Source organism: Acinonyx jubatus, chromosome B3, assembly GCF_027475565.1.
Source record: "Acinonyx jubatus isolate Ajub_Pintada_27869175 chromosome B3, VMU_Ajub_asm_v1.0, whole genome shotgun sequence".
NCBI classification, from domain to species: Eukaryota; Metazoa; Chordata; class Mammalia; order Carnivora; family Felidae; genus Acinonyx; species Acinonyx jubatus.
In genome coordinates this window covers 130,714,680-130,730,985 of record NC_069386.1, presented here as the reverse complement: position 1 = coordinate 130,730,985, position 16,306 = coordinate 130,714,680, and the positions used below count along the sequence as shown (strand labels likewise).

At 43.1% G+C, this 16,306-nt stretch overlaps 1 protein-coding gene across 1 annotated transcript in view; it reads left to right on the top strand.

The window, feature by feature from the left end:
• The window catches only part of EFCAB11 (EF-hand calcium binding domain 11), a 157,092-nt gene extending 141,068 nt beyond the window's left edge, over positions 1 to 16,024 (top strand). Inside the window, exon 6 of the mRNA XM_015074229.3 lies at positions 15,799 to 16,024. Coding sequence (XP_014929715.2) covers positions 15,799 to 15,880 — 82 coding nt within the window. The 3' untranslated portion in view covers positions 15,881 to 16,024. The remainder of the gene's footprint in view (positions 1 to 15,798) is intronic.
• Positions 16,025 to 16,306: the final 282 nt, after the last annotated feature.

The following is a 16,306-nucleotide window of genomic DNA, read 5'->3' as shown; positions in this document are numbered from 1 at the left end:
CCATTTCTTCTTCTTCTTTTTTTTTTAAGGTTTATTTTTTTGAGAGAGAGACAGAGTGTGAGCCGGGGAGGGGCAGACAGAGAGGGAGACACAGACTCTGAAGCAGGCTCCAGGCTCCGAGCTGTCACAGCAGAGCCCGATGCAGGGCTCGAACTTACGAACTGTGAGATCATGACCTGAACTGATGTCGGATGCTTAACCGACTGAGCTACCCAGGCGCCCCCCCATTTTTCTTCTATGGGAATATGTACCTGTTTCCATTTTTTATCACAACGATTTTTCCAGTTTTTCCTAATTTTTTTATAATGTTTTGAAGTACAGACGTTTTAGGTTTTCATATATTTAAATCTGTGATCTTTTCCTTCACAGTTTCTTCCATTTACTTTTATCCTGAGAATGTTTTCCTCATCTTGAGACCAGGTTAATATTCACTTCCATTTTCGTGGTTGGTTTGAATCTGTGGTTTGAATTTTAAGACTCTCTGGCACTTTCATGTACTTAGAATTCATTTTAGTGTATATCATGGAGTGATGATCTAAATAATTTTGTTGCCAAAGAGCCAGTTTTTCCATTATCATTTATTAAACCATCCCTATTTATCTCCAGTGCCTTCATTATCATATTCTATACTGAGTTTTTTTTTTTTTACATACTGGGGGACCTCTCCAGGCTGTGATCCGTTGTATTCCCTGGTGTCCTTACGCCAAAGACACACTTTTTCTCCCCAGTTGCTATAATATGTTCTCAGACTTAGTATTTCTTGTTTTCAAATGATTCTCAGCTCTTCCTCCCTGTTTATTTTCCAGATGAATGGTAGAGTCATTTTCGTGGAGTTCCAAAAACCTCCCTTTGGGGTTTTGATGAAAATTGCATTCAACCTATAAATTAATTAGGAAGAATCTGGCACCTTTACAACATTTCGCCTTCCCAACCAGGAATACACATATGGCACGTCCCCCCACATTTTCAAATATCCTTTTCTACGGCTCAGTGGAATTTTGCGGTGTTCTTTATACAAATCCAACACATTTCTTTTTACGGTATTTCCAGATTATTTTATATTTGGGGTACTTTTTAAAAAACAGAATCTTTTCCCCCTTCGGTTTAGATCCACTATTTTTAATACCACTTTTCCCCAGTGATTGCCAAGGACTGACAGTAATCTAAGTGAAAAGCATATTTGTTTCTTTCCAAGCTTATAAACTCAGAGATTTAGAACCGGAACCAACTGTAAATATAGTTGCATATATGATAAAAGTGAGGTCATAAAGGTAAATTGATTTATTTAAAGATCATACAGCTTGTGAGGTGAGTGGCTAAACAGGTGAATGCTTCCAAATGTTCGTATTCTCCGTGTCAGGGACGTGTAAAGCTTAAATATCCAAAACCAAACTCACTGTCCTCCCCCTTGTGGTCATCTCCTGTGGCTGCTGTCACAATTCACCACTGACTTAGTGACTTAAAACAGCACACACGTATCGCCTTTTAGTTCTGGAAGTCAGAAATGCAAAGCGACCCCGCTGGCCTAACATCAAGGGGTCAGCAGTGCTGCCTCACTTCTGGAGGCTCTAGGGGAAAATACACTTCCTCGCCCTTCTGGAGCTTCCGGAGGCTGCCTGCATTCCGTGGCTCGTGGCACCTTCCTCCATTTTCATAGGCGATGTCTTCACATCTCCCAAGTTCTCTCTGACTCTTCCTGAGTCTCCTACTTCCCTCTTCCACTTTTAAGGGCCCTCGAGATTCCATTGGATGCACCTGGCTAATCTGGGATAATCTCCCCCATTTTAAGGTCAGCAACCCTAATCCCACCAGCAGCCCCAGTCTTCCTTTGCCATGTGGCATCACCACACGTTCTGGGGATTAGGCCGTGGACGTCTTTGGGAGGGCCATGGTTCTGCCTACCACAGCAAGGAGGAACTTTCAGAATTTCTACTTAAGCACATTAGCTCTCTCCTCGAAGCTCGCCATGTCTTCCTGTGCTCTTTGGATTATGACCGAAACCCTTACATGGCTTGCGAGCTCCAGAAAAGTCTTATCCCCCTTGCCCCCCAGCCTCATTCGGCTGCACCCTCTTCCTCACTCTGTGCTCTGGCCACAGTCACTCTTTCCATTCCTTGAACATTTCTTGCTCTCTCTTGCCATGAGGCCCTCACATAGGCCATTCCATCTGCCTGGAAAGCCCTTCTGCACCTCCCAACTAGCTCTCATCCCTCAGATCTTGGCCCCGTTCTGCTTCCTTAAGATGGAGGCCTTGACCTCCCTGCCCGGTCCTGCATCCCACCGTCTAGTAACACCTTCTCTCTTTCCTTCAGAGCACTTAGCACAGTGGTGATTTTACTTTGCTCAGAATTACTTAATTCTCTCTGGTAGCTAAAAGCTGCAAGGAACTCTGTTTCTTTGTTGCTCACCCATATATCTTCAGAACCTAATGCCCCTGGTCCCTAGTGGGCTCTCAGTGTGTGTCCCATGAATGAGTAAATGAACTCACTAGCCTATTTCTAAGAAAAACCATTTTTAGTGAATGTGTTCACTGACATATTTATAAAAACAAAAAGACTGGGGCTTTTTCAAAGTCAAACAAATAAGTAAATTATTAAAAATCCATTTGATAAAATCATATATAGCCATTAAAAATGAAAGTGAATGAGGCATCTGGGTGGTTCAGTTGGTTAGGCATTTGACTCAGGTCATGATCTCACGTTCATGGGTTCGAGCCCCTCATCGGGCTCTGCCCTGTATGGAGCCTGATGGGGATTCTGTGTCTCCTTTTCTCTCTGCCCCTCCCCTGCTTGCTGGCTCTCTCTCTCTCTCTCTTTCTCTCTCTCTCAGTAAATAAATAAAAACTTAAAAAAAAAACTTCACAAAATGAAAATGAAGCCATAGCATTGGGGGGGCGGGGGGGGGGATGTTTATATTGTGTTTAAAATAGAAGGATATTAAATACTCTTATGCTAATCAGCAGGAGAAGTACCAAAATGATCATAGCAATTGGTTCTAGATCATGGGATGGTGAATATTTCTTTTTTCCCGTGTCCAAACTTTCCTGTTCACGTGTTCAGATATTCAGCACACATTTCTTGCATCCACTGTGGGCCAGGCACTGCGTCAGGTGTAGAGAACACGCAGTGAAGATGTATGTGGTCTCTGCCCACTGCAAGGTTACAGCCCAGTAAGGAGGAAAACTAGTAATAATCATCACACAGATGGACTAGTATTCATGGACTGTTGCTGTATTCGAGAAAACATGGGTTCTTTTACCATAGCGTGCACCACAGGCTAAAGAAAATATTTTTATTTGGGGGGTCCGTTACCATTACGGCATTAAAAAAATTTTTTTAATGTCTGTTTATTTTTGAGAGAAAGAGACAGAGCATGAACAGGGGAGGGGCAGAGAGAGAGAGGGAGACGCGGAATCCACAGCAGGCTCCGGGCTCTGAACTGTCAGCACAGAGCCCGACGTGGGGCTCGAACTCACGAACCGTGGGATTGTGACCTGAGCCGAAGTCGGATGCTTAACTGACTGAGCCACCCAGGCACCCCTATGGCATTAAAATTTTTAATTGTGGAGGGTGGGGAATTGTAGGAGAAATAATACCATTTTCTTTAGGCTTTGAAGGGGATACCCTAACTTGTCTCTCCAACTCTTCATCACTGCTTTTCTGTACATTCTAGAAGGAAAACATTGGGAGTCAAGGTGAACTTCTTTTGGTTAACTTAGTTTGACGACGTTAAAAAGATTTGTGCAGGTGGTCATCAGGATGCCATTGATGCCTGCCCAGTTCAGACTCCTTCCCAAGCGTTTGGTGGGTCCTCAGCCCCCACTTCTAGGAAACCGAAAAAGCAGAGTTTTGCCACCATCAATTCTCTTGGTTTCATCTTCTCACACTTATGCACTCAGTGACTATGCCTCTGTGCTCGAGCATAATGTAAATACTTAATTTGTTTAATAAATATCCTGAAACATCCTCTTTGAGTTGTTACTAGAAGGGCACGAACCTTTTAACTCACTTAGTCAGCGCAGATCAACACTTAATGTCTTTAATGATGATCTAGATCTTTTTTAGTGGCTGAAAATCTCCGTAATCAATGATGTGGCCCTGCCTGGAGGCATGAAAGACTAGATAATGGGCAGAAAATGTCACGCTGGATGGGGCTAGTAATTTGAATCCCTGAAATCAGTATTAGCGTGGCCATTTATAGGAGAGGCCGGTTTCTTCTCAAGGCTAGAAAGAGCCCACCAGCACCCCAGTATCCCTTAGTGATTTACACATTGCTGAAACCCTCATGATGAGCCAGTTCCTTTGCTCAGCGCTTCTGCCCCATCCACCTACCCAGCAAGGTCAATGCCATGCCAGCTTCTAGTACAGTGGTCACCCACCTCAGAAGTAATTCTCGGTGCTGGGCAGGAGGGGTATCATGGAATCTGTGAGACCTTATTAAGGAGGGTGCATCCTCCTATCTTCCCCCATCCCCGTATCAACCTTGAGAATTTCATTTTCATTTCAGGGATAGAACACAAGTCCCGTTTTCTAGCTGTTACATGAAGAAGCACTCCCAGGTTTCAGTCCTAAAATATCCCCTCTGAACTTACACTTGGAGTCCCTTGGTCTTAGCCTAGGATTTGATTAATTTAGCCGTGTGCACATTCTCTGCATCTCATAATATTCTAAACACTTGTCATATGCCCTCTGAACCTTCTTTATCTCTTTCGACTGGAATTCTCACATTAAAAGCCCTCGTGGTCATTCCATTTGGCGTGACTTTGTGATTATAGGTAGGCTTTATTAATAGAGAGCTTCTGATAATGTGAGGGAATTGTTTCATTATGAAATGTTATTTATTTTCTATGTTGTTTATTACTGTCCACAGACCCAGAGGTTTCAAATGGTGGGAGCATGTTGTAAACGAAGGCATAAGTAATTTATTATAATTATTCTGAACTAAGGCCAGATTTCCTACTGGCTCAGTGATGCACATCAATTGGAAATGGGCTGAGATGTAAAATCTTATTTTCCTAAATGGATTATTTAAAACTAAAGTGTAAACAATTAAAAGCATTAATTTTTATAAATTGTTACATCCTCATTTAATGGAAAAACAAAAACAAAAACCTGACCCGATAGAATTTTAAAACAATGTTTCTTTAAGCTATATAGAGCAAGTCCCTCGGATTTCTGGTGAGGCTCCGCTGACATAGTGTGATTTGGCCATGTCACAGTCCCTAGGGTGACTGTCAGGTCCTGTGCTCTCCTTTGAAATGTGAGTGCTTTTAATTAGATGGGGCAATGGCTAGTTTTTGTTTCTCTGTTATTATATTATTATCATTCTGTTGCCAGAACTCCTAGTCTCATCTAATTGTCAGGGAGGCTGGAGCGTGTGGTTTAGGAAGAGAAGGAAATAAATTTCGTTGAACACGTGGCAGGCTCTGCCACGGGATCAAACTTTACTGATGTTGGAATGGATGACCCGTTATCCCAGCTCCTTGTCTTGCTTCCTCTCACCTTTGGTGAGTTCCTATATGCACGTTCTGGATGCCGTTCTCGCTCATTGATTGCTGGGCCTTAATCACACTTTTAATTACCGAAGCTCTGTGTTACGTTTTGATACATGTTTATTTCCTAAAAAGTATTCTCAGTCTTCCGGTGCATTTACTTTTCCAGATAAACTTGCGGTACAATTTATCAAATTTCCTTTAAAATGAAACAAACAGGGGCGCCTGGGTGGCTCGGTCAGTTAAGCGCCCGACTTCGGCTCAGGTCATGATCTCATGGTCCGCGAGTTCGAGCCCCGCGTCAGGCTCTGTACCGACAGTTCAGAGCCTGGAGCCTGCTTCTGATTCTGTGTCTCCCTCTCTCTCTGACCCTCCCCTGTTCATGCTCTGTCTCTCTGTCTCTCAAAAATAAATAAACATTAAAAAAAAATAAAAATAAAATAAAATGAAACAAACAAACAACTAAGCAAACAGAAAACCCTTCCTGTCGTGTATCATTAAAAACATGTTCTATTTGAAAACATGACACCATTAGAGAAGATAAGCATTATTTGACATTGGTGTCTTCTGACTCCGAGGAAGTATGCTTTTAAAAAGCAAGCTTCCTAGCACACAGTGGCTAACAATGTTATTAGCAGGGATTTATAAACGGCTCGAATGTTTATAGTTCATATTTCAACTTCAAGTCTGTTTGTTGCATTAGCAAAATGAAGCTTATTAAGCCTTATTCTTTTGGTCCATCTCTCCAAGCCTCTGAACCCACTAATACTCAGCTTTCTTGTCTGGAAGTATGTAATCTTTCCCACATTACACTTGAAAGTTCAGCTCATTCCTAAACCTCCAGTCAAGGATATGAACTTGTTGCTTTCAGAGAGGCCACATCTGTGCACTGAGCCATTACGCCATCTGTTAAAGTGGTCAGAGTTCATTTTATTGCCTCCTTTGTGGAAGGACTTGTACTGTAAAAGCGTGTGTTATTGAAAACATAATTTTCCTCATCATTATGCTTTCTTTCTAGCCGGATCATAACCTGCGAGAAATCTATTGAGCAGAGAGTGAAAAGCTCTTCAGAATAGCTGTTCTTAAGAGATTAAATGATTGCCATCTCTGTCCCATTTCTTTTATCTCATAATCAAGTTCAAGATGATACTAGATATCTCAGCTGAAGTGATTATATATTTGAAATAGAAATGGCTTTGTCTCCATTCATATTTCACACTGTTGAAGGCAGGATCATTTTTCCCCCATTTACATTCATATATGTGTATGGTTCTTTACAACTGTCTGCAGGGTTAAAGATTCAGAGTACTTTTTGAAGGCAAAAATAGCTAACAGGAGTTTGGTTGTATTTTTAAATTTTCTATGCACAAAGACACTAAGTTAAGATCCAGCTTAGATCCGTCAAAATTTAGAGCTGTATCAAATCTTGGCAAGTCATAGCCCAACCATTCTATTTGACAAGTGAAGAGCTTGGGATTCAGAGCAGCTAAGACACTTGCCCAAGGTCACACAGCCTCCTTGAGATGAAAGCTCACTCCTAGGCCATGTCTGCTGAATCACACTGCCCCCCACCCCGACCCCCACCATATTCAGAGTGAGCCTGTCATACAGATCTGCTATGGGGAAAGAATGGAAGAGCTTGTGACCCTAAAGCATAGGAACCAGATTTTTTTTTATAATTACTTCAAAGATGTTCACTTTGGCTTTTGTTCTTTATCCTTAAAGCTGTCTGATCTGTGCTATTTTCTTACATCACCATTTCTCTTCCAGAGATTCAAACTGAGAAAAAAGACCATGTCACTGTTTATTAGCGGCTCTGCTAAAACACTTGACAGGGAAGGAATATGAAACTATTTGCCGGAAGTGAGGCACTGGGCCGTATGTTGATTGCATTTATCCATATGCCCACAAGTAGTCAATAATCAAGCATACTGAAATTACATTCTTTCCTCCTTTTAAAATATTTCTAGCTTTAAATAAGCCTCCTCATTTTTAAAACCTAGTAAATAGGAAAAAGTGAGTCATTATTTATAGTTAATCACTTTTGCCAGCTGTGACTGCATTTCACATCCATTTTTCTTTTTTGTCTTGGACGGGGGAATCTATCCTGTCGCTCTTTAAGGAAAAAACCATATTGGTCCCACCAATAGCCTCACAGTTAAGGCACTGCAAATAGGGATTTTTGCCGGATACGGCAAGAAAAGTAACTTCTTTGAATGCAGGATTGTGGAGAATAATCCAGAATCTTGAGATAGCACCTAACAGGAAAATCTGAATTATTTCCGGGTTCGTTTTGAAGTGGAATAATCATTTCAAAAATACTGTCTTTATGAGTGCCTATTCTATGTCTACCCAGTTCCAGATACTGCAAGGTTCAGAAAAGATTTCAGACGAGATCCCTGGTATGTCAGGACACTTGCACTGAAAAGCGTCAGGCGTGCATTTCAGACCATCTTGAACAACCAAGCAACACTACTGGGTCAGGTGACTAAGAATTTTGACCTCAGGCTGCTTCCAGCCTGGTTTGATTAGGCTCCAGCTCGCTCTGCTGTTCTGACTCTTTCATCCCATTCGCAAAGCTGTGTGTAGCCTCATTCGCAAAGCTGATAATTGACATTTACAAGCACGTGCAGAAACTTTTGGATCAATGCACCATTGGCTCCCAGAACTGTGGAGATTGCATCGGTGCGGTAGGAAAAGGACTATGGTCATACCAAGCCTCGCCTCTGCATCCCAGGAAGGGCTTCTCCTTCGCCCACAAACAAAACTCCTAGGCTTCATTATGGTTGAGCCAACTCTTTACCAGTCCATAGTGGCCAGGGGAGAGATGTCATGTCCCGATTGGCCAGTCAATCCTTGAACCCAATCACTGTGGTTAGGATGGTAGGATTATTAGTGATTGGCTGTAGATCCCACTTCTGGAACTTGGGATGGGAAACCATCCCCCCCCCCCCCCCAAATCATATAGCTGCTGAGCAGCACAGAGGGTGTAGGATGGATGCTGGGAAAGGACCTAACAGCATCCACTGTTGTCTTTCATCTAGAAAGCCGAGCCTGGTCCTAATGAGGCCAAAGTCTTGCCTGGCTTGTGTCATTCTTTGTTCCTGACGTGATCTGGCCATCCTTTTACCCTTCACAGTTCATCCTACGTGGCCAATTCTAGCACCTACGACTCAAGGCCAGTCCACAGCTGTACCTCTGTATCCAAAAGGCCCTCTCTTCTACTTAGGAATGTATTGTCTCATGCTGAAGGAACAATTAATTGTTGACAGACTAAATATCATTAAATAAGCCATGTATATTAGAGAATGCCTCTCCTGTCATTTTCTGGTGACCCCTGACATGGCAGTTGTCTGGAGCTTAAAACTTCAGAGCTCTTCTTAGAGGCATTATTTCATTGGCTCTAAAAAATTTTCCAAGCAGAGGAACCCACTGATCTATTTCAAGTAGTGAGGTTCCTCTTAACTGAATGAGACCCTTAACATGGCATGTTATTGCTGATGACGATTCAGGTGCCCCATGGGAACTTCACCTCTCGAAATAAACTTTCTACTATGTCTCAGCCTGGGATCTTACTGAAAGCGGACCTTTCAATGAGGAATCAATCACATTCAGTTTGTTTGTTTGGAAGATGGCCGCAGGGAGCACGAGCAGAACAGAGAATGAAGGCCAAAGCCCCTACAAAGGGTCTGTTAACCGTTTGTTAACAAAGAGTTTGTCCCCTCTGGAAGCAACTAGAGCTCAATCCCACGAGAACCTCCAGTGAGCCAAGACTACGACCTCAGAGCTGTCTGCCTGCCTGAGGGACAGGAGCGAGCTGATATCCACTGACGCCTGTCCCCTCACTGGGCAAGGGTCGTCCCGTGGGGTGTGTTACCTGCTTAGTTTTTCATCCTTCCAGATTGCATGTATGTGAGGACCACACCCAGTGTTAGCAGTCCCAGGAAGCCAGTGAGAGATACTTGGTGTGGGGTGTCCTGAGGGGAGGCCCTCCAGCCATGGCTGGGCTAAATGATGGGGGGGCGAGAACACGAGGTGGGCACGTGGGGAGTCAACCTCACACTGCACAGCCAAAGTCACGCAGATGCCTAGAAAAGACCAGAAATCATCTACATACCTTTTTTTTTTTTTATCTCTCCTGCGTGTCTGAATGGCTTTTCTTAACACATGTCTTTAAAAAGGTAAAATTAATAAACACATTACCAACTGGATTGCCATGGAGCCCTGCAGGACTCTCATCAACAAAGAGGCAAGCACGCCCGTGGAAAGAACCAGCGGGTTCCTCAGAAGAGAAGGCTGCTTGCGGGAGAAGCTGTCATCATCACATCTTCAATTGGCGGGTCCTCACATCCCCAGCAGGGGCTTCTTGCTCGGAGGGTAATTTTTATTCTCACTGTTCAGTCAGGATGACAGCTTTGTCCCTAATGTGATGGCAGTTTTGACTTTAGTTTAAATTATTCCGTAAAGAATCAAAGAGAGAGAGATTCTCTCTCCTTTTTCCCCACCCCAAAAATTCCACTAAGAAAACTTTTCTAATTTAAATCTTTGCCTCCACATTAAATTTCTCATTCATGTTTCAGGTGAATCAAATACACCGTCAACTTTCAAAACCCTGTGTGACTATCACAGTGACTCAAAATAATTGCTGTCTGTCAGTGTGTTTGCTGGGAACACAGATATGCCTGTCACTGGCTCTGTTATCATACCACGAGCTTGCCTCTCAAGTGCGGTCTTCTCTGGGCTCAATTCAGAACCTTAGCGTCGGCAAGCAGAGTGTTGAGGCAATTATCTGCATAATCCATCCAAGGAACATGTGTGCCTCAGCTGCCCCTGAAATCACCTGTTTAAAAAAAAAAAGTCTTTAAAGCAATTATTTTAGTAAGTATAGATTTAGCTGGAATGTTCCAAAGAATCGTCTCCAGCTTTGGTTCCTCTAGCTTAGTGCTTTTCAACCAGGGATAATTTTGTCCCTCAAGGGACACTTGGCAATATCTGGAGACGTTCTGGGCTGTCAAAGCTGGGGAGTGAGGAGAGAGTGTGTTACTGATATCTCAGGGGTAGAAACCAGGGATGCCGCTAAAATTCCTGATCCCTGCAGTGCACGGGACAGCCCCCACAATAGAGAATTATCCGGCCCAAACCCTGCCCTAGCTGGTGAGGCTTTATGCATTGTAAAAGACGGCCATCTTTTTAGAAAATTGGGACTACAAGAAAATATTCCTTCGGTTGAAAAATATCAATAATATTAAGGAATATTTTAAGACAAAGTAACCCATAAGAGAAGTTTCCACTTAACATTTCACATTCAAGTTCTGCCCAAATGAGTTACATGTTTCTTAGATTGCAATTATAATACATTCTAGTTCGTATTCTTGTTGGCACTTAAAAATGTCACTTTTATAGTCTATCATTTTATTATTTTTTTAAATGTTTATTTATTTTTGAGACAGAGAGAGACAGAGCATGAACGGAGTGGGGGTGGGGGGTCAGAGAGAGAGGGAGACACAGAATCTGAAACAGGCTCCAGGCTCCGAGCTGTCAGCACAGAGCCCGACGCGGGGCTCAAACTCACAGACTGCGAGATCATGACCTGAGCCAAAGTCGGACGCTTAACCGACTGTGCCACCCAGACACTCCATTCCTCATTTTTAATTTTTAAAAATCATGTATGTAATCTTTTTTAAGTAACTGGAGCAAAAGCATGTACTCCAATCTGAAATCTGGCTTTGGAGACCTGAGACCTGGCCAGGCGGCACTCTTAAATTATTTTACAAAAACTTGTTTTCCAAGAAATTACTACTTTGAAGACATCACAAGAAATGGTTATCCCGTAAATATTTTCGTACAAGAAACGTTTACTACTTGTGAAAAACACTCTTTACATATTTTTAAAATTAGAAAAACCCCTATGTTTCTCTTCAGAATGTATTAAAGCAACACTATGTCCTACCTTAGTAAAAGATTCACAGTATGAAACCCTGGCTCCTTGCAAGGCAGGGACGTTGGAGTCCACACAGCGTCACAAAAAGGAGAGAACAGAATCTTGCTTAACCAATCAGGACAAAAGAGACAAATGTTAAAGCTCATGCTGATGAAAGTAATTATAACCACTTATGAGTCAGAAAATGTTTATAATTTAACAGAAAACTGCCAGAACCTAGCTAAATGGACAGAGTCTGGTCTTGCCTGAAATTCTCAAGATAGCCCAGTATCCGCCTGGGTGTTTCTGTACTTCACAGTTCAAATAGCGTCGTCTGGAAGCCCCAGTCTACACCCTGCGGGATTTTAAAGCACTTCCCACGCTTTTGTACAGCTCCTGGAAGGCCTATGCCTCTGAGCTCTCGTTTCTCTGCATTAATTCGGTTGATGCATCTGACCATTCCCCACTTACTTTTCTTGCTGGCTTCTGCACCTGCTCAGGTGGAACTCATCTCCTAACTTGGTCTTCAGCCTTTAGGTCCACACAGACCCCCACCCCACCCCAACACCATCCCTAGTAGAGTGCGAGCCTGTCGCACCCCTTGGTGAGGATAGGGAGGTTATACCAAGTAATACGGACGCCTTTGAAGCACACGGTACACGAAGCGGTTGATTAAAGGGTTTCTGATCGCTGCATCAGTGCAGGCTTTCTCATGGGCCATTTCCCTTCATATAGCATCCCAGCCTCCCGCTTCTCAGCGGCCCCTTCTTCGTGCTCTCTCTTTTATCTGGCTTGTCATGCCCTTCCACCCCGAGGGTCCTCAGTTGTTCGTGCTGAGTTACACAGAACAGCTCGGCTCTCCTGAGTCTCTGCTCCACAAGTCAGTCCCTTTTGCATTTCAGAAACAAGCCAGCCGGAAGGCCTTTAATTTAGCTGGACCGACATTTCTGGAAAGCCGTTATTGTCGTTAACAGCATTTATTTTCCCCTCGTACATCCGCAGGAGCCTTATTAATTCCTTTGAAAAGCCAGTTCTGAGATAGAAGCTTATATACTCGTCTGCATCTGTGTCCTCGTGTCTGGTGAAGAGCTACCACATAGCTGGATTCAAGTGCCCAGGCTTCGGCTCTCGGGCAGGGTAGACTCAGACAAGACAGGTGTCTGCCTCAGTTTCCAATGTCTTGCTCTATATCTATCTCTGTATTGTTCAGCCCGACACTCAAGGGACTCCTTCCATCCGTGTTCTGCTCTGCAGTCTCATTTTCCAAAATTTGTCTCTCGCTTGGTCTCTCTTGTACCTAGTCTGTGTTCACAAAATGCGATTGGGCGTGGAGACCGTAACTGACTCTCGCTTACGGGTCCCCGAGGGGTGGTTCCTGGGGGCCTTCTGCGGTGTGTATTCTTTCTCTGGCTAGTTTCCAGACTCCATAAAAACAATGATGAGGTGCTCTCTTTCTTTGACCCCCACCCCCCGCCCCAGCCCCCTCCCGGGAGGTAGTAGATATTTCATAATGTTGTCAACTCTTGCTCCAGATTCATTGGTTCCACAAATTCTTCCACCCTGCAGACATTTGTTGTCTCCCCTGGGCTGAGAGGTGGGGACACGGCCAGAAACCAGAGAAAGTTCTCCCCGTCCCTGAGTTCATTTCGAGTTGGTGGAGGATTTTAGCGTGACATGTTGTGCGGCTGACGAAGAGACAGCACCCTCGCCTCTCAGAACTAGAGGGAACTGTTGAGGGTGAATGCGGTGAACAGAAATGGTGCAACTTGGTACCTAATGACGTCTCCTCGTCTCAGTGCACACTACTTCTACCCACCAGCCATATCTGCCCTTCTGTCACGCCATGATTCAAGTGTGGATGCTGTGAAACCTTCCCTCTTCAGAGTAATTCCGCCTGCAATGAAAAACAGTATATTTTAGCTTTTCAAATTATAGCTCTGAAATGTGAATTTCCTCTTCCCTCTCCTTGAGACAGCCAGCCCTCTCTTATATTATATTATATTATATTATATTATATTTACATATGTATATACGTGTGTGTGTGTATATATATATATATATATATATATATATATATATATATAAAAGTATATGAGGAGGAGGAAAAGTCAGAAGATAGAAAGTATTGTACCATGTCTCATTACAAATATAAACATAACATTCCTCCATTCATTACGTGAATAAAATGCCACCACAGACCTTGTGAGTAAACATTTCCATTTTAACACTTCTTGGTTACACTATGTCCATTTTCTGCTGGGAAGCTTTGGCAAATGCAGCGAGGAAAATAAGTTAATGTAATCACAATGAAGGTTGTTCACTGAGAAAAATCAGTTAAAGGGATTCCCTTTTCTGCAAGCATTCAGCATATGGGTAAGTGAAAAAACACACCAAAAAAAAAAAATATATATATATATATATATTTTCTCGGAAGCAGTTTATCCTAAACATTACTTTTCTAGGTCGTCCTCTTAACTCACCCTCCGAGATTTATAGTGCAACCATACCAGTTCAGAGTGGAAAGAAAAAAGGCCAGTTATCTAATCCAATTCCTTGGGGGAAATACTTAGGCAATATTAAGAAATCTTCAATTATCTAATTTAATAAAAGTGATGGTTGCTATTCCATAGTCAGCCACATGTGATACTGATTATTTCTAATCCCTTAGAAGAGAGCTGACATTCTGCTTTTGGTCCTGTATAGCGTGAAATCATCATGTGTATGTTACCAAAAGGAGTCGCAAGTATAATGGCGTCTGCAGTCTGTAGTCATTTTATACTAACACACTGCAACATGGTTCTGCCCTGGGGCAGAGAAGTAGGGATTTTCTCTACTTCAAAAGAATGAAAAATTATCATCACTACCCAGAACCATTATAGACTTCAGAGACTTTGGCATGAAATATTCAGAAAGTTTATTTTAGAATTCAATATTTTAAAAGCCTGCTTTAAAACTATTACAGTGATTAGTGGCTCTGTTACTTGGGCGAGTCTTTGCTGTAAAACGCCTTCTGTCGTGGTGGATGTCAATAAAACGGACTTTGCATCAACTACAAATGCTCCACGTAAGGAATGTAATGCCTTGTTTTCGAATGCCGTCCCCCCTGCCCCCAACCAGGAACTGTGACCACTACTCATCAGGTATCCTCTCAAACATACTTCTTAAATAAACGTTACTTGTCCCGGTAATGGTCGAAATGTGTCGCTAATGCCGTGCGATGTGAGTTCTCTTACCCTGTGGTGTGGACGCTATTTCTGTCCCTGTCGAGGGAGCAATGGTCCTGTCTCAGCAGTTCTAGGGACACACAGCTGAGGCCACCCACACTCTCAGCCAACCAGCCAGAAGCTCACATCTTCACGGCTTCTCATGGTCAGTCAGAAAAGCTCCCTAGGTGTTTGTGCGGATTTAACAGAACTTCCGAGGCCACAAGTGAAGCCAGTAGAAACATCGGCAGCTAGAGTTAGCCACGTGAAATTGCAACACAACCACTTTTCTCTGGAATATTCTATATAGGTAGAGAGGCAACGTGCAATAGAGTACATAGAGAGCCTTGGTTTGGGAATGTAATGGTCTTTTTTTTTTTTCTTAATGTTTGTTTATTTTTGAGAGAGAGACAGAGACAGAACACAAGTGGGGGAGGGCAGAGAGAGAGGGAGTCACAGAATCCAAAGCAGACTCCAGGCTCCAAGCTGTCGGCATAAAGCCTGATGCAGGGCTTGAACCCACAAACCATGAGATCATGACCTGAGCCCAAGGTGGACGCCTAACCAACTGAGCCACCCAGGCGCCCCTGGAAATGCACCCGTCTTGATCTGAGGTCCGAGTCTGCTCCTTGAGTAGCAGTGTGGTCTTGTGAAACTGGTGTACCGCTCTCAGCTCAGTGTTTCTGTCTGTAAAGTGGACCCATCTGCATCATGCAGACATTCAATGAGACGAGGAGCGTATAGGCAGTACAGGGCAGATATCAATCACTCCCATTATTGCAGCTTATTCCCAAAATGTTTTTCTTCTCTCTCGTTGGTTTATTCCACATTTCTGTTGTGTAATGCATATATATTTATTGACACATCACAGAAAAAACATGCAGGATGACTAGAAGAAGAACATCATTTCTGCTTTTCTTTAAAAACCTGTGCATTTGGCTTCATTCCTTTAAATGTATGGAACATATTGTTTTCGTTGGTTTTAATCAATACCTTTTCCTTTCCGTCCCACCTTAGGTATATCGATGTAGGAAAAAAACAAATAGGCATCACCTTTTGCCTTCAAGTAGGGGCCTCTCCCAAATAGACATGCAAAGCAATAAAGATTCTGGAGTGCTCTTGATGCGTAAGTTTGACAAAAATAACTTGTAAATAGCTAAATAACTTTGCATTTCATTTTCCAGGGAAGTAGATCAAGACTCAGACGATCTTGTGAGCTTTAAAGACTTTGAATATGCCATGAACTATGGACGAAATGAAGCCTAACTATGGTGAACTGCATTTGGCAACTTCTGGGGAGACAAAGAGATTGTAATGTATATTTCCATGTCAGGCTCCACCCCTCTGCTCTGCTAATGATGTAATAATAAGGTTGCATGCTTGTGATTAAACTCTTGGTCGTGGTTTGCAGATGCTGATACTGCTTGGTTTTTTGTTTTCGTTTGTTTTTTTAATGTTTTTATTTATTTTTGAGAGAGAGAAAGAGAGACAGAGCGTGAGTAGGGGAGGGGCAGAGAGAGAGAGGCACAAGATCTGAAGGAGGCTCCAGGCTCTGAGCTGTCAGCACGGAGCCTGACTTGGGGCTCGAACCTACGAACGGTGCGATCATGACCTGAGCCGAAGTCGGATGCTTAACCGACTGAGCCACCCAGGCGCCCCGATGCGGACACTACTTGTGTCTCAGAATCCTAG